Source organism: Canis lupus, chromosome 37, assembly GCF_048164855.1.
Source record: "Canis lupus baileyi chromosome 37, mCanLup2.hap1, whole genome shotgun sequence".
In the NCBI taxonomy this organism is placed as follows: domain Eukaryota; kingdom Metazoa; phylum Chordata; class Mammalia; order Carnivora; family Canidae; genus Canis; species Canis lupus.
This window is the reverse complement of record NC_132874.1, coordinates 25,831,202-25,853,160: the sequence shown is the minus strand read 5'-3', so window position 1 is coordinate 25,853,160 and position 21,959 is coordinate 25,831,202. Positions and strand designations below refer to the sequence as shown.

The following is a 21,959-nucleotide window of genomic DNA, read 5'->3' as shown; positions in this document are numbered from 1 at the left end:
TTCTTCTTCTTTTTCTTCTTCTTCTTCTTCTTCTTCTTCTTCTTCTTCTTCTTCTTCTTCTTCTTCTTCTTCTTCTTCTTTCCTCCTTCCTTCTCCTTCTCCTTCTCCTTCTTCTTCTTTTCTTCTTCTTCTTTTAATTTAAACTTGCAGTGAATCACAAACCATTTTCCAACATCTGGTCCTTTCCACCTAGAGAAAAACCCATGAAGGAACTTGGGTTCTGCAGCCTGGTCTTTGATGAGACCCCATCGCCCCCACCCCCGCCCCATCCTGGCTGCAAGCTAAGGCGATGGGAGTGGAGTCTTAAAGAGCAGGACCTGCCCTGCAACCAGGGGGGTGGTTATCTGCTGCCTCACAAGTTGGCAGGTCCCAAAACAGGAGAAGCCCTCATTGTTTGATGGTGCCCACAAATTCTAGAAATGTGGGAAACGAGCTCACAGCCCGCGTGTGTACTGGTGATGTCCACAGAGACATGTCTGAGATCTCAGAGCTCTTGCTCTGTCTGCCAGTGACAATGGCCGTGCTTCCCAGTGGTGGTCCCCCAGTTGTTCAGATAAGGCTGACCTGGTGTTAGCCTCAACACTAATCTTTGGTGCTCTGCTGTTGGCTTAGCCTGAGGGAGCTTCGTGATGAATAGTGATGAGCACCAGGTGGTGGAAACAAGAGCTGAAGTCAGGCATCTTTGAAGTAAGTGAGTATTTGGAAACATTCAGAGGTGATGGAGACTGACGCCCACACCGCGGCCTTGAGACTTCATCTGGTCCCGGTGATAATACTAATAATGTTGGCGACAATAATATTTGCTCCATGTGGGCCTAGCACTGCCGTAAGCGTTTTATATCATGTAGCATTCCCAGCAGACCTCTGAGGTGGCTCTCTTACCATTTCCCCACATCAAGGATGAGAAAAGTAAGGCACCAAAGAGCTTGCCCAAGGTCGACACCAGTAAATGTCAGAGCCCACGTTTGGTGAAGAAGGAAGTAAGTAGGAACTGCCCAGGCTGAAAATGTGCCCACTTAAAGGTCGAACACGCTAACAGCTGATTTACGACCCTGGCAGCTATTGCAGCGTAAGATAACGTATGACTCTGGGATTTATCACCTTAACAGAGACCTTCTTCTTCGCCCCCTTTCCTCCTTCTCTCACCCTGTATGGCCACGCCGTTGAGTCCACAGGTCAGTGTAGCAGATGCTCTGAGGATTGGGAAGGTATCCCCAAAGAAGTTCTTTCCTGCCAAATATCTGTTTTTCTAGAGTGCTTGCATTGATGGTATTATTCTCCGGTACTTCATCTGATATTTTTTTTTGATGATTTTTTTAAATAATAAATTTATTTTTTATTGGTGTTCAATTTGCCAACATATAGAACACCCAGTGCTCACCCCATCAAGTGCCCCCTTCAGTGCCCGTCACCCAGTCATCCCCACCCCCCGCCCTCCTCCCCTTCCACCACCCCTAGTTCCTTTCCCAGAGTTAGGAGTCTCTCATGTTCCATCTCCCTTTCTGATATTTCCCACTTATTTTTTTCTCCTTTCCCCTTTATTCCTTTTCACTATTATTTATATTCCCCAAATGAATGAGACCATATAATGTTTGTCCTTCTCTGATTGACTTATTTCACTCAGCATCATACCCTCCAGTTCCATCCACGTCGAAGCAAATGGTGGGTATTTGTCATTTCTAATGGCTGAGGAATATTCCATTTTTGATGATTTTATTTAGAATCCTACTTGACTTTGCTGGGCTGCGTATTTCCCGTGGCCACTCTAACTTTTTCCCCATCCAAGGACTGGTTACCCCTGCACGTCTTCTGTATCAACACAAGATCAACAGCACCAATTCCCCTTCCTGAGGAAGCACGTGGCTGCCACTTTGCCGTGGGAAGACAGTATCTTCCAGGAATCCACTTGCTCCCTTAGCGAAGTCTTAGCAGTGGTGGATGGGGTCTCTGCCGAGGGAACGTGCAACAGCAAGGGAGAGGGGTCAAGTAGGTGTTTCTATTTCAGTGCTCCCGCTGTGTAAAAATGACATTTGCTTCTCCTGGAGGCCACGTGAGGCAGCAGGAGCGGGCAGGAGTCCAGGGGCCGGGGGAGATAGTGGCAGAAAGAGGAAAAGACTGTGGTTAGCTGCTTTACCCACGAAGGGCTGACTGTTTCACTTACTAATGTAATTTATGTTGAATTTTATGAAGAGTTGTTCTTAAAATTTTTCTTTTCCTGGTGATAAAAGTAATTCAGGCTCATCGGTGAAAATTAAAATTTTAAAACTTCGAATGTGATAGAAATATATTAAATAGAGCGAAAACTTGCCCAAAACTCCACACCCTGAGATAACCACGGCCAGCCTATATTCTTCTAGGTTTTTTTCCGCGTGAATTCTAACTTGTAATCTTCCCGTTGGTTTTATTAATCCTGTTGCACTAATGATGTCCCAAGTGGTGATGGGTTGTTTTCTGGCTTAGAAATGGCATTAAAGTGGCGTGGTGGGGAAGGGACACCACTGGCACCCGCTAGTAGCTCCTTCCCTGGAGGCCCTGCAGGGCTCCCGTGAACCGCGCACACTGCCTCCTGCGGTTCTTCTGCAGATGTGGGCTCTGATCACGTCGTGGGCCGGGACGTCTGCGTTTCCAGTGGGTTCCCAGGGGAGGCCGGGCTGCCGGCGGCAGCCCGGGGTTGGAGCAGTAAAGGACTAAGTTCCGTCCTTTGATTTTGTGCCCAAGGAGAGCTGGTGTGAGCCCTGCAGGCTCGCCCGGTGCATGTGAGGACGCTGCTCACCCCGTGGTCGGGTCCTACAGCCGCGTTCATGGCTGGTTACGCGGTGCCCGTGGTTGTAGGTGGTCATCCAGAACCACCAATAACTTGTCGTCCGAAAGAAGAAGAGGTCCAATACCATCATCCAGAAATGTTGATTAAGCGCGTTACGTCCTCCCTAATAAATAGAGCCTGCGCTTATGGGGCTTACGGGGTAGGGTAATCCCCGAGTAGGGCATCAGTAGAAACAGCACTATGATAAGATAAGCTAGAGAGGGGGACAGAGTCCAAGAGTTCTGCTTCCTTTGGAGCCCTACAGTCTGTGGTCTCATTTGTGACGTCGGGTGCTCTTCTGTATTCAAAAATGTATACTTTTCTTACCAAGCTACTTTTTCTGTTTATTTTAATCTGTGTTATGAAAGTGGATTTATGAGGTGACGAAATGTGTTAGATCTCAGTGATGGCTAAACAGCTTTGAAGATACTAAAGACCATTGGATCATACCCTTTAAAAGAGTGAATTTATGGTACATAATTCATCTCAAGAAAACTGTTGATAAAAAAGGAAAAAGTATATTTATTTATTTAAAAGATTTTATGTATTTATTTATGAGAGACACACACACAGAGACAGAGGCAGAGACACAGGCAGAGGAAGAAGCAGGCTCCATGCAGGGAGGCCGATGCTGGACTCCAGGATCCCGCCCTGGGCCGAAGGCAGGCGCTAAAACTCCGAGCCCCCCGGGCTGCCCGAAAAAGTATATTTGAAAAAATCTTTGAAATTCAAGTCTGTGGCAGGCTCAGAATCCAGAAGACAGACAGTCAGGAGGCCGCTTCGGTGCTCCGCTGCCCCACCTGCCTCCGGGTTCTCCTGCGGCGGCGAAGGCTCTAGCTCGGTCCTGCTTCTCCACTTGGCTAGAACACAGATGCTGGTGGCACCGGGGCACGTTGTCTTTCGGTGAGAAGTGGAAGCTGCTGCCAGTGGGATCCTAAGTGATTCCAGTTCCTGTTCAAGTCAAACTTAGTGATGCCAAAACTTAGGATAGTTGTGGGACAGGGTGGGGGGCGGTGTTCAGGCTGAGTCTCCGTATATAGGACGAAATGGCTGCTGTGCGCCTCCGAGTTGGAAGCTTGAGATGGTTGGAGCCATGAAGAAAGCCTTAAAACAACACTTTAATATCACTCTTAAAGATTTTTTTCTGGGGCACCTGGGGGGCTCAGCGGTTGAGCATCTGCCTTCGGCTCAGGGCGTGACCCCAGGGTCCCAGGATCGCGTCCCACGTCGGGCTCCCTTTATGGAGCCTGCTTCTCCCTCTGCCAGGGTCTCTGCCCCTCTCTGTGTGTCTCTCATGAATAAATAAATTAAAAATATTTTTTTCTGACTTTAAATGGTACATGTTTATTGCAGAATGTTTGGGAAAGTTTTTCAGTCTCTACATGATCATCAAGGCTTCTCAAAGCTGCAGATTCCTCTTAGGGTCACGAGATCCAGCCCAGCATCCTCAGGCTCTGTGCTCAGAGGAGAGCCTGCTTTTCTTCCTCTGCCCCTCCCCCACCCCAATGAATCAATCTATCCATCCATCTATCAATTATCTATCTATCTATCTATCTATCTATCTATCTATCTATCTATTATCTATCTATCTATCTATCTATCTATCTATCTATCTATCTATCTTTAAAAAAAAGCCTGCAGATTCTTCAGCCTTGCCATAGACCCTGACCTAAGGTGGAGCTCCCACTTAGTTCATAGGTGTGTTAAACTGAAAGAACCTCTTGTGTTGAATATACCAGAAAAGCTATTAAAAAAATTTTAAAACACTTGCAATTCCATCTTGTCAAGATTGTCACTGTTGGAGCTAATTCCTTATAGCGGTTTTCCCCCTGTATGTGTGTTTGTCTTTATTATGTTTCTACAAATAAATATTTGACTCAGTCCATTTTACCCTCTATCATTTAAAAAAGTTCCTCCTGGGTCAGGACATGGGCGTGGGGGAGCTGTTTCTGGCTGGACCTTGTTTGGTAAATTAGCAGAAAGGTTTCAACTTGAGGAAATTCATTGAGTCTTTCTTCTGCAGCATCAATAGGAGCATTAGAAGGGGATGTAAGCCTTGGTGTCTCCTTAGTTTCATATGCAGATAATCTAATAATTCATTCTGTTTGGAATTTCCAGAAAATGTTCCATTTTTTAGTTTAGCCCTGAAGTGAATTGTAGGTGTTATAAGCCACCGTCTAATCTGTATTTTTTTTAAAGATTTTATTTATTCCTGATTGACACAGAGAGAAGCAAAGACACAGGCAGAGGGAGAAGCAGGCTCCATGCAGGAAGCCCGATGCGGGACTCGATCCCAGGACCCCGGGGTCACGCCCTGAGCCAGGGGCAGATGCTCAACTGCTGAGCCCCCAAGACGCCCCTCTAATCTGCATTTAAATCCATCCCTGCCTTTGACATTAGGGTAAAGTCATCCCTGGCAGGTTCCTATGTCTTATATAGTAAGTGGGTCTTTTGTATTTGATTTTAACTTAGATTATTGATCACTAAGAGGTAATTTTTTAATATTAATATATGTCAAACAACCTTATAGTTAATGTTTCCAATAAAAGACTAAATGTCTGTGTCCCTCTCCCTGTCCCTCTCCACCCCAGTCGTGCTCTCTCTTTCTCTCACTCTCTCTCTCTCAAATAAATAAAATCTTTAAAAAAAGAATAAACAGCAACAACAATGATCATGATGTTTATCGATCTAAATAACATTTCAAGTTTCCGGTGACCACTTTCTATCAAAAAAAAAAAAAAAATCTGACAATCCGAAATAAATTATCTGCAAAATTCGTTAAAGCAATAGTCCTAAATTTCCTAGGCCTGGATTTTTCTGGGTATGGTCAATTATGGAGTTTCTAGAAAGAAATAGACAAGGCGTTTTGTACTTTTTTCCTGGCTGAACTTTCCGAGTCATTAACTTGCAGAGAAGAATAAAATGGTCATCTCCTTTCTTCTGTGACAGATGCCAGAGATGCAGAGCAATTGAGCAAGAATAAGGTGACACATATCCTGTCTGTCCACGACAGCGCCCGGCCGCTGCTGGAGGTAAGGGGCAGCGGAGCGGGGCCTGGTGTCCCGGTGGGCCCCCCCGTGTCCCGTGTCCCCTGGGCCCTTGCACCCCATCGCGGCCCCACTGCCCCGGCGGCTGAGCCCCTTGCCCACCGCTCTCCTAGCGCCGCTGCTTGGCTAAAAGCCAGCGAATAAGCTGACGCTGTGCTTACTTCTAAAATTTTTTTAATATAAATTTATTTTTTATTGGTGCTCAATTTGCCAACATATAGCATAACACCCAGTGCTCATCCCATCAAGTGCCCCCCTCAGTGCCTGTCACCCAGTCACCCCCACCCCCCGCTCTCCTCCCCTTCCACCACCCCTAGTTCGTTTCCCAGATTTAGGGGTCTCTCATGGTCTGTCTCCCTTTCTGATATTTCCCACTCATTTTTTCTCCTTTCCCTTTATTCCCTCTCACTAATTTTTTATAAGTCAATCGGAGAAGGACAAACATTATATGGTCTCATTCATTTGGGGAATATATATATACTTCTAGATTTTAAGGATTTTTAAGGCTCATTCGCATCCCCTTCTGTATTGTCCCTGGTTTCAGAATCCAGGAGAGTCCGAGGGGCTCACTCCCTGATTTTTTTTTTCCCCATTTAAGCTCAATTATCTACCAATTGCATTTAAAGACAAAAGACCACGGAAGGTAAGTTGTCCCTGGAGACTTCCCGGGGCTTGTGATGAGGAGCCTGTCTGCGGGCGCGCCCGTCGGGGCCTAGGCTCTCAGGCCGGCTGTGCGCCCCGCGCCAGGCACGAGGGCAGCTTCTTCTTCGGTTTCGGGCCGACGCGGCCGGAGCGGTTGGCTGGGGACGATCTCTGCTCCGGGACATTGGCCTCGGCAGAGCCCCAGGCCTTCACCGGGCCACGGTACATGTGTGCTGTGATGCACATGAGTCCTCCAGCTCAGGGGGCGGAGCTGGGGGGGGACTTATTCTGGGGAAACAATCCTAGTTCAAGCTATTTTCACTGAAATTCATGTTATGCAAGAACAAGTAATATATTTTTATTTTAAATTTATCCAATTTCCTTGGCCATTAGAGCCGCTGGATTTTGGTTAGTGTAAAAAAAAAAATGAGGCCGCGGGATAATAAGTGATCCCACTGCATGTCTCGGCACCAGAGAGCCACAGGCGGAGAGCAAGGCCGGGTCGCGTCTCCGGGTCTGCGAGGCTGTCCAAGGGACAGCTCCCTCTGTGGCTGCGGCCCTGGCGGGCGGAGGTGCTGTGCCCGGCGCCCGCATGCTGGTCTCGGGCCCCGGGTGGCAGCACAGCGTGTTCAGGGCCGTTCACTGTCCCTTGGAAACGGCCACCCTGTGGCTGGCCCGTCAGCGACAGCTCGCACCCAAAACACGGCCGGGCTCGGGCCCTGCTAGAAGTCAAATGCAGGCCGGTCCTGACCGACTTCCTCTTTAAATCACAAGATGAGGCCTGAGGTTTCCTTTATTTTAATACATTGCACAGCCACCCCCCCCCCCCGACCCGCCCCCCCCCCCGGGCCTGCCTCACCACTTAGGCTCCATGTGGTGGGACACGTCGCGGCGGGAGCGCCCCAGCCCGTTTGCAGGGAGCCGCTGTCCCCATGCAGGACCTTGACCCGTTAGGAACCCAGAGGAGCCCTAGTCTGCGACGGTCCAACCTCGTCCGGGTCACGTGCGGAAATCAAAGGGACAGAAAGGGAAACAGTGGGGACCGTAACCCAGGAGAAAGGGACAGGTTTGCGTAAGAGCCTCACGGCTGTGGGGAAACTGCATTTCCGTCCTCACTTTTCCTCCTTAGTCCCTTATGTCTCCATCTACAAAGACAAACTCTGCCTTGGAAAGAAAAGAGGAGAGACGTTCTGTGCCTCTTCATCAGAGACCGCTTCGGTGACATTTGGCCACATCCTGTTGTAGTCTTTGGATGCTGCTATTACCTCAGCTCGAAAATAAGTGCTTTCCTGTGATTTCATGCTCTTTAAGAGCCAGACCATCATTTTATAGCATAACAGAGGTCATTGTCGCCCCTTTTTATTTCATTCATTTTTAAATTTGCAAACAATTCATAAAAAACAAATGTAAAACAGTGCTCTCCGATTGCACAAGAGGGAAAAACCCAGACACCAAAAATCATTCGATCTCATGTACTCACATGAAGTTACTGGGATGGAGGAGGTTTGCCGGGGTCCCAGAGGCTCCGGAACGGCGTTTAGCCCTCGGCCCCGTGCATAAAGGCCCTCTTCCGTCTTCGGGTTAAAATTCAGTTCCAGAAGTCATGGTCTCACTCAGCCTGAGATGAGTCGGGAGAATATTTGGGGTTGGTAGGGAATTGAGGGATAGATTCTATTCTTCTGCAGTCCCCCGTGATGCTGGCCCTGATCACCAGGGGGAAGTGGAGCGGGGATGAGGGTGAGAGGGAAGGTTGTGTGCAGATCCAAGCCACTGCGGCAAGCTGAACCCCAACCTGAGAAGAGGCCCTAATAAACGGTGGAAGGGTAAGGATGGGAGAGGAGAATGCCGGGACCTACTTCGTGTTCTGAGATCTTCAAAGATTTGCTGTTTATTGAATGGTCCTTTTTTTTGTTTTGTTTTTTTTTGATTTCCTTAGAGGTTGATTTTTTAATGTAAATTTATTTTTTATTGGTGTTCAATTTGCCAACATATAGCATAACACCCAGTGCTCATCCCGTCAAGTGCCCCCCTCAGTGCCCATCACCCAGTCACCCCCATCCCCCCGCCCTCCTCCCCTTCCACCACCCCTAGTTCGTTTCCCAGAGTTAGGAGTCTCTCATGTTCTGTCTCCCTTTCTGATATTTCCCACCCATTTTTTCTCCTTTCCCCTTTATTCCCTTTCATTATTTTTTATATTCCCTGAATGATTGAGAACCATATAATGTTTGTCCTTCTCTGATTGACTTACTTCACTCAGCATAATACCCTCCAGTTCCATCCACGTCAATGCAAATGGTGGGTATTTGTCGTTCCTATTGGCTGAGGAATATTCCATTGTATACATAGACCACAGCTTCTCTATCCATCATCTTTCGATGGACACCGAGGCTCCTTCCACAGTGTGGCTATTGTGGACGTTGCTGCTATAAACATCGGGGTGCAGGTGTCCCGGCGTTTCATTGCATCTATGGAAAGGTCCTTAACCTACTCCAGGCAGCACTAGTCTGGGATCAGGCCACGAGTGGTGAGGTTGTGATTGTCTAAAACTGAAGGGTTTCAGTGCTGCTAATTCCAAGCAGACTTCTCCAAGCCCCGCTGCCTTGTAGCTGTACACGGGGTCCTGCACTGTATGTACTTCTTTGGTTCATTTCCAGCAAATATCTGACCGGGTTTAAAAGTCCTGGGTGCTTAGCATCAAGTATCAAAGGCTTTTATAATAATTAGGTGTGCTCTTATTGTGATGGAGACTATGGGAGAGGGCAATTATATTATACCATATGGTTCCCAGAGCAGAGGCCCTAGGTCAAGGGATGGATTGTTGAACAGCAGGCCCGCGATGTCATGCTTTGCAAAAAAATAAGTTAGGGAATTTAGCACATCATAGGCTCCTCTGGAAAATTCACAGATTTATGGATAGAATAAAAGCTCCCAAGTTCTGCATTGAAGACACACATTTATGACTCTTTCTAAATAGGGAACCACTTTACGTGTGTGCCTGCTGATGCAACACAGGACCTATTAACGTCCCATGGGACTGTATTCTGCTGAATACAGTAATGGACACTCAGAGCAAGGAGGACTCGGGACGGGGGCCTGCTGTCCCTTACTGTCCAGGATGAGCTTCCAGGGTGAGCACCCCGTCAGAGGGATGCTTATGCAACTCGTAAAGCCAAGGAAGCGGTGGTCAAGGAAAGGGTGCCAAACCTGATCTTCTTACCAGATGAGGCTACCTTAGGATAGGTTATTGTGAGAACCCACCCTTGGTAGCTCGGGGATTGCATAGTTTTTTTTTTTTTTTTTAAAGATTTATTTATTTATTATTCATGAGACACAGAGAGAGAGAGAAGGGCAGGGACACAGGCAGAGGGAGAAGCAGGCTCCATGCAGGGAGCCCGACATTACTCCATCCTGGGTCTCCAGGATCACGCCCTGGGCCTAAGGCAGGTGCTAAACTGCTGAGCCCCCCAGGGATCCCCGATTGCATAGTTTTTATGCCTGTTACATCCTCTGTGGTTGTGATGATTCGTGACCTGTTGTAACACCTGAGCAAGGTCAGTATCATAAGGTACAGTTGCTGTGAGATGCCTCATGACCACCTGAATACGTCTTTAGTTATCATGAACTCATTGATTTTCCTTTAGGAAGGACTTTTAAGGAACTTGTGACTTAGTTGATTATAATTAGATTAGCTCTGATGTTCTATTATTTGGGTAGTTTTTAGAAGGTTTTCCCAGCACAGTGTTTGCTGGCAGGGTTTTTATACCCTTTCGAGCAGCCCGATAGAGAGAAATAAAATGAAAGAAATAAAAGGTGGTGTTCCGAGGCCTTAGGAGTGGCGGGGCCTCACCTCGCTACTGGTCATCTAGTGAAGCCAGGTGGTCTTTGCCCTTCCTTGGTGGATGAGACAAGATTTGTTTATCATTTGAACCATAGGACAAGGTAGTCAACCAAGAGAAGGAGGCCCAAAGCCCTAATTCCTGTTTCTCAAGAAGAGTATCTGGAGGAGTCGGTCTTCCGGAATGAAGATCTTAGAAACAATAGGAACTTTGGGGCCTTTATAGTCACTTGGGTCAGCCCTAAACTAGCATCTAAGATTCGGAGGAGCTCTGAGTTCCCTTCCATGCCGGCCGCTCTGTGTTTGATGTAGAAATCCCATCTGACCATAGTCCCAGGGATCACTTGATTCTATCACTGTGTAGACAAAAAGCTGAATTTCAGAGACAGGAAGGGGCCCCCCCATGATTCCACAGTTGGTCTGGGTAGCTTGGTAGGAGCCTGGATCTTCTTTCCCAGGCCAGAGGCTCCTCCAAAGGGCCTTACGGTCTCGGTTCTCTCCTCGCGTGACTGACGTGTCCGAGTCTGCAGGTACTGTTGTAGATGTTGCCGCGTGAACTTTGCAAAGGGTTGTGCCGTCTGTGCCCTTATTGGCAGCATCTGAAAGTTCCTGTTTTACGCTGTCACCAGCGCAGACTTTTATTCTTCATTGCCATTAATTAGCAAAATTTTCGTTTCGTTTTATTTGCTGTGAATGTCACCCTCTCGTTTTGTTGAGTTTCTCGTCCAGATAGTTCTTCCCTCTGAGGGCAGGGAGTGATTGATGGGTTGACTGATTGAACTCCTGCTACATGCCAGGCCCTGGGACAGACGCTGGAGGTAACAGAAGTGATTATTTGCCCTGATGAAGCCCTTAGAGTATGGATAAGATGGATATTGTGGATATTTTATAAATACTACGAATAATTAAGTCCAGCGAAAGAAGAGCTCGGACTCAGGGTAAGCCCTCAGTACTAGGAGTCAAGACTAGGAGGCCGAGGAATCTCAGAGAACGAGGTCCCTCCTCTGTCATATGAATCTAGAGGCATTTGCAGTGGCCAGGCATTTGCCTGGGTTTTGGGAAATAACTGGGAATTTGGAAAATCTGGTGCATTCTGGCTGGGAAGAAGCTGGTAGTGCCAAGGCACGCCTTCTGGTAGAGTCCGGTCTCCACGACAGTCACCCCGTCTCGTTTGAGCCTCCAGAAGCCGAGAGCTCAGCAAGGCAGAAAGCGTTGTCCCGGGTCCTTCATAACATAGTCAGACCTGGGGACCTGCTCACATCACCTGCTAGCAAGAGGCAGGGCCAAGGGGGAAAATGATTGGCACATTTATTAGTTTCAAATAGGAATTAAGACCAGACCTGTATAACTAAAATATTTTAAAATATTTAAGCGGTGGGGGGGGGGGGACAACCCTGTGGTCTGTTCCTATATTGAGGACTCGGTTGAGGGGGTTGCTTGCTTTTGCTGCAGTGTTTCCTCATTTGTGAGCCGAGTCTCCAGTGCCTCCTGATTGCTCCAGATTTGTAGAGTGGTGAAAACTCCTGTCACAAAGACGGTGCTTTTTCATATCAGGAACCCCATATTGTTTATAGGTGCTGAGGAAGTAATATTGAGCAATGAAAGATTTCTCTCTTCCCCTGAAAAAAGAAACAGAACTCTGTCTTTCTAATGTAAAAATTTCAGAGTCTGTTTCATTTTTCATTCTGTGTCTTTAACTAGAGCACCTGCAGGAAACAAAACTATTTTTTTTTTTTTTTGCGATCAACAAAAACGCTTCGAAAAGTATTCTCATTCCTTCGCTGGACTGATTCTCCAAATAATTTAAATTTTTAAATGATGTGTATTTTAGGACTAAATAGAAAAAAAAAGGCAGTAGTTTACATGCGGATATTCAAACCAGGGTATTGTATGAATACCAGATAGGTTTTTCGAGCTTGAGTTCAGCTTAGATATGTAATCTTTCCATTTTAAGCTGTGGCTTTTATACTTTCAACCACTTAAGTTGTTTTTTTTTTTTTTCCCAAAGAATAAGATGTTTTCATAGAAGGTACTTATTCCTGGTGGTTCTGTTTTATATTTCCTTTATCACTAAAGACTTTTTTTGAGGTGTCCAGGCTCACAAGTTAATTTTGTTAGTTTCAGGTAGAGGCGGCCACGTCTTCTGTTTCTGGTACTTATGGTTATCTACTTATCTGTGCTGCTGTCTTCATTGTCCGCTTATTTTTTATTTTTTTAGATATAGCCAATCCAGAAGTTATTTGGATTAACCCATTTTCTTTTTTTTATATTTTATTTATTTATTTATTATGAGAGAGAGAGAGAGAGAGAGAGAGAGAGAGAGAGAGAGAGGCAGAGACCCAGGCAGAGGGAGAAGCAGGCTCCACGCAGGGAGCCCGACACAGGATTTGATCCCGGGACCCCAGGGTCACGCCCTGGGCTGCAGGCGGCGCTAAACTGCTTCGCCACCCGGGCTGCCCTGCCTGCTTATTTTTGAGGAAACTCTCCCCAGGGTGAGGTGTTCGGTCTGCTTGGACCACAGAGCTAGGAGGCTGAGGGGATCCTCGATGGGCCTTGGTCACCTGCTCGGTGTCTGTCTGGCGACCCGCTCCGTGTCACTACCTCAGAAGTTCAGCTGGTTTCCCAAGTGTGAAGCAAACTAGAACCAAGGTGTTAAATGGCATTTAAAATTTAAGAAACTATGCTTCTTCCACCCTCTGGCCTGCCCAAGCCCTACCCTTCCTCACTGCTCGGCCCTAGCTCTCCTTCTGAGAAAGACACTCCCAGTGCCCTCCAACCTCAGGGCTTCTTCCCTTTTCTCTATAATATGTGTAGTTTGCACTCTTAGCTGGGTTGTGAATTATAAGCATCCGGACAGCTTCTACAGTCTATTGAGTGGCTATTTAACCACTCACTGATGGTGACATCTAGCTCTTGACTGCCAGATCCAGGCTCCGCAGCTGACCTCGGGCCCACGCAGGCAGGTGCCACCTTGGGATTTCTTTGGTGTCCCCCAGCACTCAACCTGGGTCTGGCACCCAGGGGCCCCTCTGCAGGTGCTTACTGACGAACTGAGAGCCACGTGCATTTTCAGCTCCATTCCAAAGTGGGAATCATGTCTTTAGTCATTTGTGGCTCATTGAAGGGTGGTAAAGAAGAGCTGTGCCAAGGATAATTTATTAGCCATGAGTAACAAGTGAAGCCAGAAGATCTGGTTCCGTAATGCAGCCTCCCTTATACACGCTGTTTGTTCTGTTCCTCACTTGTCAGAAGGGTTAGCAAATGCAGATGTACTGGTTTATGGAGCTCCCGGAGACTCTAGTTCGGAATTACCTCTTGCTAAATCATTATCCTGTGACTTTCTGATCTCTTAAGGATCCTTCAGCTGCCTTTAGTTTGCATTAGAAGCTTGGTCCTACAAGGAGGAAAGTACATCTAAGACATAGACAGTGAATGATCAGTTAAAAGATCTGCCACGTGCTTGAAGTGCAGGCAGAGCCGTTGAGACGTTGTCTCAGATTTCTTTTTTTTTCTTATAAATTTATTTTTCATTGGTGTTCAATTTGCCAACATATAGAATAACACCCAATGCTCATCCCATCAAGTTTCAAGGAGCTTATACCCAGGTCATGAAAAGCTGAGAGAACGTTCAAGTTATGGGGCTTGTATTCTGACTCAGGAGGCAGGTCCTCACTGCCCGGGATCCTCCTTTGGCAGCCACGCAGGCAGACTTGCAGAGTGTCACCCCCAGCTCTGTGCCCATGTCGGTCCTCAGCTCTCAAGACCCAGGGGCCCACCCTGCCCATGATCTTCAAGTCACAGGAGCTATAGGCCGCATCTCCCCCATCATACTCCTCCTAGGAAGATACATAATTGACGAAAACCACATGTTTCATCTCATACCCACAGAGGTACAGGCAAAATGTTCACTGCAACTCTGTGTAACGGCAAAAAAATTGGAGCCAGCCCACACATTCAGCAGAAGGGTAGTGGTCAATTATGATGCATCCATATTAAGAAATACTCTGCAGCAACTCAAAAATAAGAGGAAGGTTTATATGTAAGCACAGGGAAAAGTTAATTGTTAAGCAAAAGAGGCAAGTAGCAGAATAATATCCACAATATGACCCCATTTATGTAAAACTAAATATCTCTATATATTTCTGTGGGTACATACATACACATGTAAATGCACAGAGAAGGGGCTGGAGGGACCATAGAGATTCCCCACAATGGCAAAGTGGAGTAGGATGGGAAAAGAGGGTAGGAAGGATGAGTTTCACTTTTATCTTTATTTTTATTTATTTTTCACAATAGAGTATTTTCATAATTTCTCTTTGAGTGAAGAGAGGTATGGAAGGCAGGCCGGCAGGGGTGGGGGAGGGGGGTGTCTGTAGTAGTGATGGGGACATTGCATTTGGACGTTCAGGTTTGGCCACACTGGGTTCTGTGCCAACAGTGTTCCCTGTGGATTCATACACACGTGTTTGATGTTAGACGTGCTACATCTATGTTGTCCACGATCAGGGGCTGTAAACCATTCACTTGAGTTATCTTAATCTCCAAAGGGAGAGGATAGCCCAAGACGGACCTTTCAATTGTCTAGATTTTATTTTTAGCATCAGTTATCTTCCACTTGATTATTTCAGTTAAATAAGTTTATTTCCTTTCCTAAGATTCACAGGTTCCTTAGAGATGCAGCTGAGGCACTGGGCAAGATTTCCTACTCGGATTAGCCACCGTGTCCAACGTGGACGATCTTAGTTGTTTTATTGGCATCGCAAAAAGCATCACACTATCCTATTGCTAATGAAGTCTGGGACCTTTGAAAATCAATCATCGTTTGACCATGGTTTTCAGATTGGCAATATTTTCCAGTGAACCCCAGTTGTTTTCACCTCTCTAAGAAAGTCTCTTTGATGCCACCCGAGTATCAGTGGTATCTCCCATACCAAAGGCTTGCAGCAGCTTTCATATGTTGAGGTAAATTTGTTTGAAGCCAACCCCAGACTTAAATAGAAATGACTCAAATAGAAATGATCATGGTAGGTATCGAAAACTGTCTAGTAATCGCTCTTTCTTGAATCAAGCTGTATCTGAGGTCTGCGTGTGTGGGCAGTCAAGTGCATAATATAGCTCTGTCTGGCTGCTGACCCTTCTGTGATAAGCTCACTTGCAAATGGGGTTCTAAACCCAGAATTCCAGCATGAATGGACCAAAAGGGACTGGAAATAGTCTAGTACTTCATTGATTCTAGAGAGGAAGCAGTGCTTCTTTTGTCTCTAAATAAAAGATACTCGTGTTCACCTTTCTTGTCTCTTGGCCTTCTAGAGCACCCTGCATCTCAGGCCCACGCGGACCTTCTCTTTAGCACTCATGCTTACGGACCAGCATCTCCACAGAACTGAACACTTCTACAAAACATTCCTGCTAAACTTTTCTCTAAGTCAAGTCCCAATTTCTCTTTTTCTTTCTTTTCTTTACCTTTCCTTTTTTTTTTTTTTTTTTTTTTTTTAGCATTTCCTGAGTGCCGCCTCTCGTCCATCTTGCCCTGACTCCCCTGTGCGATCAAGTACTGAGCACGTTGTGTGCCGAGTGCTGTGTTTCTGAAGTGGGCTTGCCTTATTTGCATCCCTCCTTTTCCTCAATGGAAATGCACCAGTGGCAAGATCCACCAGCATCTCCAAACCAACATCTCAGGAAAAGCACGTAGCACCTGGTGTCCCCCTGTGCTTCCGCTGGAGTGTGTGCACTGATACAACCACATAAATTGCTTGTAAATGCTGGAGCATAGGGTCGAAGCTCTGACCTTCTATACAAGATCTTCAGCCTCATGGACTGGGGAATTTGGGGAAGACTTTATAAAGAGGCGTGTTTAGGCAGCTTGTAGGACTAGTATGGTTTGGTTCAAGGGGGAGGCATGCCTTAGCGCGGAGCAGCCCTTCCGGGCTGGTCAGGAAGGGGGAAATAAGCCCTGGAGCCCAGAAGATGCGTGGAGTTGGCTGATTATAGAGTGGAGAAGGTGGTCAGCATGGTGGGGTAAGGGTGGGGCCATATTCAGTTCTCCTTTTGGCTAAATTAGGAGTTATTCCTTCAGCTTCAGCAGATGTTTACTTACCTTGTAGCAAGGATTGGGGATAAAATACAAAGAGAAGCAAGATGGGGCTCAGTGTTCAGAAGAGACAAGCACAGAAATCCTTACAACAGGGCAAGGCCGCGGCTTGAGATAGCAGAGATGAGAGTCTCTAGGGCACCGGGAGAAAATGGCCAACCCAACCAGGTCAGGCAACCCGACCTCCTTTGCCAAGGAGGTGACACTCCAGTGTGGTCTCAAAGGGGCGACAGGTTGGCCAGGGACTGATGGTGAGCACAGCCAGTTGGAGCGGGGAGTGGGATTCCAGGTAGGAAGGCGGCACATGCAAGGGCTCCGGGCGTGCAGAGGCATCAGGTGTGCAAAAGCAAGGCATGTTCTGGGGCCCATGAAGGTCCAACCAGAGACAGTGGCCAGGCTGGGGGGGCAGGTTCAGAGCAGGCTGGAAGGCTTTTCCTTGTCGGGCTGAGGAGCCTCAGCTTTATCTGTGAAGCAGGGACTCAAAAAAGATTTATGGACCAAGTCGGGAGACAGATTTGGATTGTGTTTCCAGGGTTTTGACCAGGGAACAGGACCAATGAGGGTGATGGGTATGAAGCACCCGGTTAGGAAGCTCTTATAACAATCCCCTTCAGAAGTGATGATGGTTTGAGCCTGGACACTGAAAGTGGGATTTTTTTTTCTACAAGAGTGCTTTCCATAGAGCGACACAGCAAGGTTAAAAATCAAAGGATGGGGAAAGATTTTCCCGTATAAATGAACCAAAAGAAAGACGGAATAGCAATATTTTTTATCAGACAAAGTACAATTGAAAGCAAAAGAATGGAACCAGAGTAAGGAGGAACTAAATAAATGAAAAAAAAAAAAAAAAGGAACAATCTGTAGAGAAGTCACAGTAGCCGTGAACTGGTAGGTGTCCCATAGAACAGCCCCGAAGTATGGAAAGTAGTTTCTCAGGTGGAATGAATCAGAATTCAGGTGGGAGGAGTGGAGCAGGGGAGAAGTTGGGGATGCCTGAGAGCGCGGCCTGGCTGGAAGGGCAGCTGTGGCACCCATGGGTGGACGGGAACACTCGGGGAGACTGAGCTGGAGTTGAGGGCAGCCAGGCAAGGTCCAGGTGAGCTGCCATGTGGTGTCCCCAGGCCTTCAGAGCATGTGTGCAGGGCTCCAGGGCGAGGGCCAGGCCACAGGTGCAGATTCCAGCAGCATCACTGCATGCTTGTGGCTAAGTCTTTGCAGTTGAACAAAAACCCTGCAAGAAAAGGTGTCTGCAGCTGAAGTTGGAGGCTAGAGGAGGAGCAGTGTCCTGGGAGCTGGAAGCATCGGCCGTGATGTGGCCTCGCACATGCTCCCCCATGAGCATAGGCTCCCATTGGGCCCGCAGGTCATGTGGGGTGGATTTGTCTCCATTTTATTCACCCCTTGATGGGTACAGTCCTTGGGGCTCCCCTTGGGGGCTCCCCAGGGCCCAAGGGGCTGGAGACAAGGGGCTGTGGTGCGGGGGTAATGTAGTGGAATGCTGGCCCCCCCTGGAAGCACCTGCCCCCCCACGCCCCCAGGCGGGGCTACGCAGCCCTCGAATCCGAATTGGAGCTTCGTGCCCCACTGTCTGCGCCCCGGCCTCCCTGCTGGGGCCCGGGGTGTTCAGGCGCCGTCAGGGTCCAGGACGGGCAGCATCCCACCCCCCCAGGCCCTGGCCGGGCTCCTGACCCTGAAGCCGGTGGCAACTTGGTGAGGCATCCCCGTCTACACCCGGCTCAGCTCGCTCGTGCTGTCAGGGGGCAGGTTGCGACCTCGCGGGCTTTGCGGGGCCTGATCTGCGGACGGCGGGTGGCAGCAGGTGGGCTGGTCAGGGGGCCTGGGGGGGCCTGGAGGGGAGGGGGGGCCCTGAAGGGGAGGGTGGGGACCTGGAGGGGAAGGGGCCCTGGAAGGTGGGGGACCTGGAGGGGAGGGAGGGGGGGCCCTGGAGGGTGGGAGATCTGGAGGGTGAGGTGGGGCCCTGCAGGGGAGGGAGGGGGCCCTGGAGGGCAGGAGACCTGGAGGGTGGGGTGGGGGCCCTGCAGGGGAGGGAGGGGGACCTGGAGTGTGGGGGCCCTAGAGGGGAGGGAGGGGGCCCTGGAGGGGACAGTGTGCTGGAGGAGGGACTGACACACACACGGGGGCGGCCTAGGAGCCTGGGTGGGGAGTCCTAAGCACCCCAGGGCCCGCCAGGTTGCCTGGGTGGCCGCGGGGCCGAGCACCAGGGCGGGGACCCTGGGTCTTCACACGGGCGTCATGCACAGGCTGTCGCTGCGGGTCCCTCCTGCCCGGGCTCGGCCTCCCGTCGTGACCCGAGGCATCCGTCACCCTGATCGCCAAGCGACTGGGTCTGCAGTGGTGGCTCCAAGTGGCCCTGCTTCCCTGGGTCGTGGCCAGGAGGTCGGGGCCTGAGCCAAGACGGAAACCGCAGGGGGCCTGGTCGCCGGGAGCTGGCGAGGCCGGCCTGTCCCCTCACCTGTCCCCCGGCCTGTCCCCTCACCTGTCCCCCAGCCTGTCCTCGACTGTCCCCTTACCTGTCCCCTGACTTATCCCCCAGCCTGTCTTTGCCTGTCCCCCTGGCTGTGCCCTGGCCTGTCCCTCAGCCTGTCCTCAACTGTCCCCTGGCCTGTCCTTGCCTGTCCCCCGGCCTGTCCCCTGGCCTGTCCTCGCCTGTCCCCCTGGCCTGTGCCCCAGCCTGTTCCCCGGCCTGTCCTCGCCTGTCCCCCTGGCCTGTCCCCTGGCCTGTCCTTGACTGTCCCCTCTCCTGTCCTCCAGCCTGTCCCCCGGCCTGTCCCCTGACCTGTCCCCCAGCCTGTCCCTTGGCCTGTCCCTTCCCTGCGGCCACGCTGGCCCGGGACACCGGGCGCTGACCATGTCCAGTTAGCCACGCAGTGCAGGGGCCGCAGCAAAAATAAGCCTGTGGGCCTCATGTGTTGAGCTGCCGAGTCAGATGGCTGTCGTCTTTTGAGTCACCTGAAAGAAGCCGACAGGTGGCCGAGGCTGCTCATTTGCATTTGCCCCCACAAATCAAGCCAAGGCCTCAATCTTGTCTCCACACTCCGACCCCGCCCTCCGCGCCCCCTGACAACCTGGGTGCCTGCAAGTCGTGATTTGCCGCAGTGGCTCCTAAATTTAGCGGGTGCGGGAAGAGGGGGGCCGGGGACCCCGCGCTGTCCCCTGCAGGTGCCCCCCATGCCGGCGACCCGAGGCCAGGCCCGCGCCTCCGTACTCACTGCTGCCGCGCCCTGCTGGCCTCCAGGCCCGAGGCCGGACGTTTCCCGAGGTGACCTTCCTGCCGCGATGCCCCTGGGCTACACTTTCCCCTTTAAGCAGTGTCACTGGCAGCACATGAATACTAACTAACTAACTAACTAACTAACTAACTAACTAACTAACTCACTAACTAACTAAGAACAAAAAGTGTCATTGGCTCTGCGAGAATCCCCAAGCGGAGAAGAAGGGTGACCCCAAGGCAGCGCGGGGGCTGCTTGGCATCTGGGCGCACAGGCCGGGGGACCTTGGGGTGCTCCCTCCGGACTGAGACACCCCATGAAGACGCGACTTGATAAAGGGGAACAAGGTGGTCACACCCGCCGTGGGCACCCGAGGTCGAGTCCAGGCCAGCGGTTCCGTGTCCCGGGCTGTGACCTTCAGGAGTGTGGCCGCCCTAATTGTTTCAGTTCAGTGGCCTTCAGGTTCATACGGAGGCTCACAAGTAGCCAGATTCGTGGGAAAGAGAGTGACCCGGGGGGTCCCAAGGCCCGGGCGGGCTTGACGGGACCCAGCGTCTACCGGGTGCAGAGTTTCCAGTCGGGAAGCAGGAAAAGCTCTAGAGAGGGTGGTGCTGGTTAGAATGTGAACACACACGACGCCACTGAACTGCATGCTTAAAAAAATGGTTTAAAAATGGCAAATTTTATGTAGACTTGACTACGATAAAATAAAGAGCGGAGGGACCGTCTCAAGTGGGAGAGCCTTGGCCTTCTGCAGCGGGTGTGAGCTGTGGCCTCGCTTCCGAGCAGGTGTGGGCCGATCTGAACCGAATGGCTTTTTAAATTTTGTTTCTTTTTTGAAGTCAGATTTTTGTTTTGTTTTGTTTTTTGTTTTTGTTTTTTGTGATTGGGTGAATGAAGCCTTAAGGGGATCTCCAACGGGCTTTGCCCGATTCATTCATGGGCATCAGATGATCAGTGTTAGAGTTCCACGGGTAGGACCTGCAGAGGCCACGCCATCGTGCCCCCTGGCCCCCTGATGCCTCAGAAATGCCACAATCAAAGAAAATCAAAAATCCAAAAATCAAAAAAAATGTCACCTCCTTCGCGCCCCCATGTTGCTGCTAGTATTGGGTCGGAACAGGATGAGGTCTTGGTCTCCGAGGTCTCTAATCCGGTCATTTTTATTAGCCGCTAAAATAACTTTTCCATCGCATGGATCCACTGGTTCTGGACTCCCGCGAACTCCGTCTCCTCCTCCTGTGTCCTCGGAGGTCGTGGGTGAGTCCTTGCAGAAAACGGTTATGTTCTAGAGCCACCTCGGGTGGCCTTCCTGAGAGAGAGGACAGACCCTGGAGGGCTTCATCTTTCTTTTCTTTAGGAAAGTAGAAGGTCAGCGAGGTTTCTCAGAAGCCTCACACTCACGTTTCAGAAAGAAAAGAACAGTGATTTTTAGAAATTGTACTTGAAACAAGCGAGAGTTGGGTCTCTTCATGAGTCCCGAAATCAGAATCTTGGGCCTGCTTTTCAAGCACTTGCCTACGTATCGTTTTAAGTGTAATCTTTAGTTTCAGCCCCAAAGAAAGGCAAAAACCTTACTTTTGGTGGTTACTGTGCTTGTTGAAACAGAAAACAGAAAAATATTAGAACTTTTGAGAATATGGACTTAGAAAGCTTTTAAACTTTGTTCAAGAAGGATCTCTGAGATACTTTCTAGACTTTCTTCTCAGTCAATTGATGTCTGCTGTTTCTTTCAAAACTGCACACAGAAAGCTTTCTTTGGATGATTTCATTGAAGTCTAACCGCTTTCCTGTATTTTCCTAATGTTTTTTCCACACTCTGTAGTCCTGATGGAGGGGTTGCTTGTTATTATTAATAGTGAGTGTATATGCAGTCGGGGTAAATATGAGGCTTTTTCTTAATTCTTTGCCCTTTTCTTCCCTCTGGTCCACGTCTTATCAGTATTTTTTTATATTTTTAAAAAAGATTTTATTTATTTATTCATGAGAGACACAGAGAGAGGCAGAGACACAGGCAGAGGGAGAAGCAGGCTCCATGCAGGGAGCCCGATGCGGGACTCGATCCCAGGACTCCAGGGTCACGCCTTGAGCCAAAGGCAGATGTTCAACCACTGAGCCACGCAGGTGCCCTGGGTCCATCTCTTTATTTAGGATTAATTTCTAGGAGTGGAAGCTCTGGGTCCAAACCCAGAATATTGTGAATTTTAATTGATATTGCTAACTTAAACTCTAAAAAAGGTTATAGTAATTTACAAGGCAAAAAAAAAATGCTATTTCCTTGGATACCTTAACAATCTGCATCTTTGCTAAC

General features: G+C 49.1%; 1 protein-coding gene across 4 annotated transcripts in view; it reads left to right on the top strand.

Moving 5' to 3' along the window:
• DUSP22 (dual specificity phosphatase 22) overlaps positions 1–21,959 on the top strand; it is a 56,130-nt gene that overhangs the window by 14,669 nt on the left and 19,502 nt on the right. For 2 of the 4 annotated variants that reach the window (XM_072814200.1, XM_072814203.1), the window contains exon 3: positions 5,753–5,835. The exons of 1 other annotated variant lie outside the window; for it this stretch is intronic. In XM_072814200.1, coding sequence (XP_072670301.1) covers positions 5,753–5,835 — 83 coding nt within the window. Of the gene's footprint in view, positions 1–5,752; positions 5,836–20,827; positions 20,909–21,959 lie in introns of those variants that run through there. One more of the 4 variants, XM_072814201.1, reaches the window with a different exon arrangement.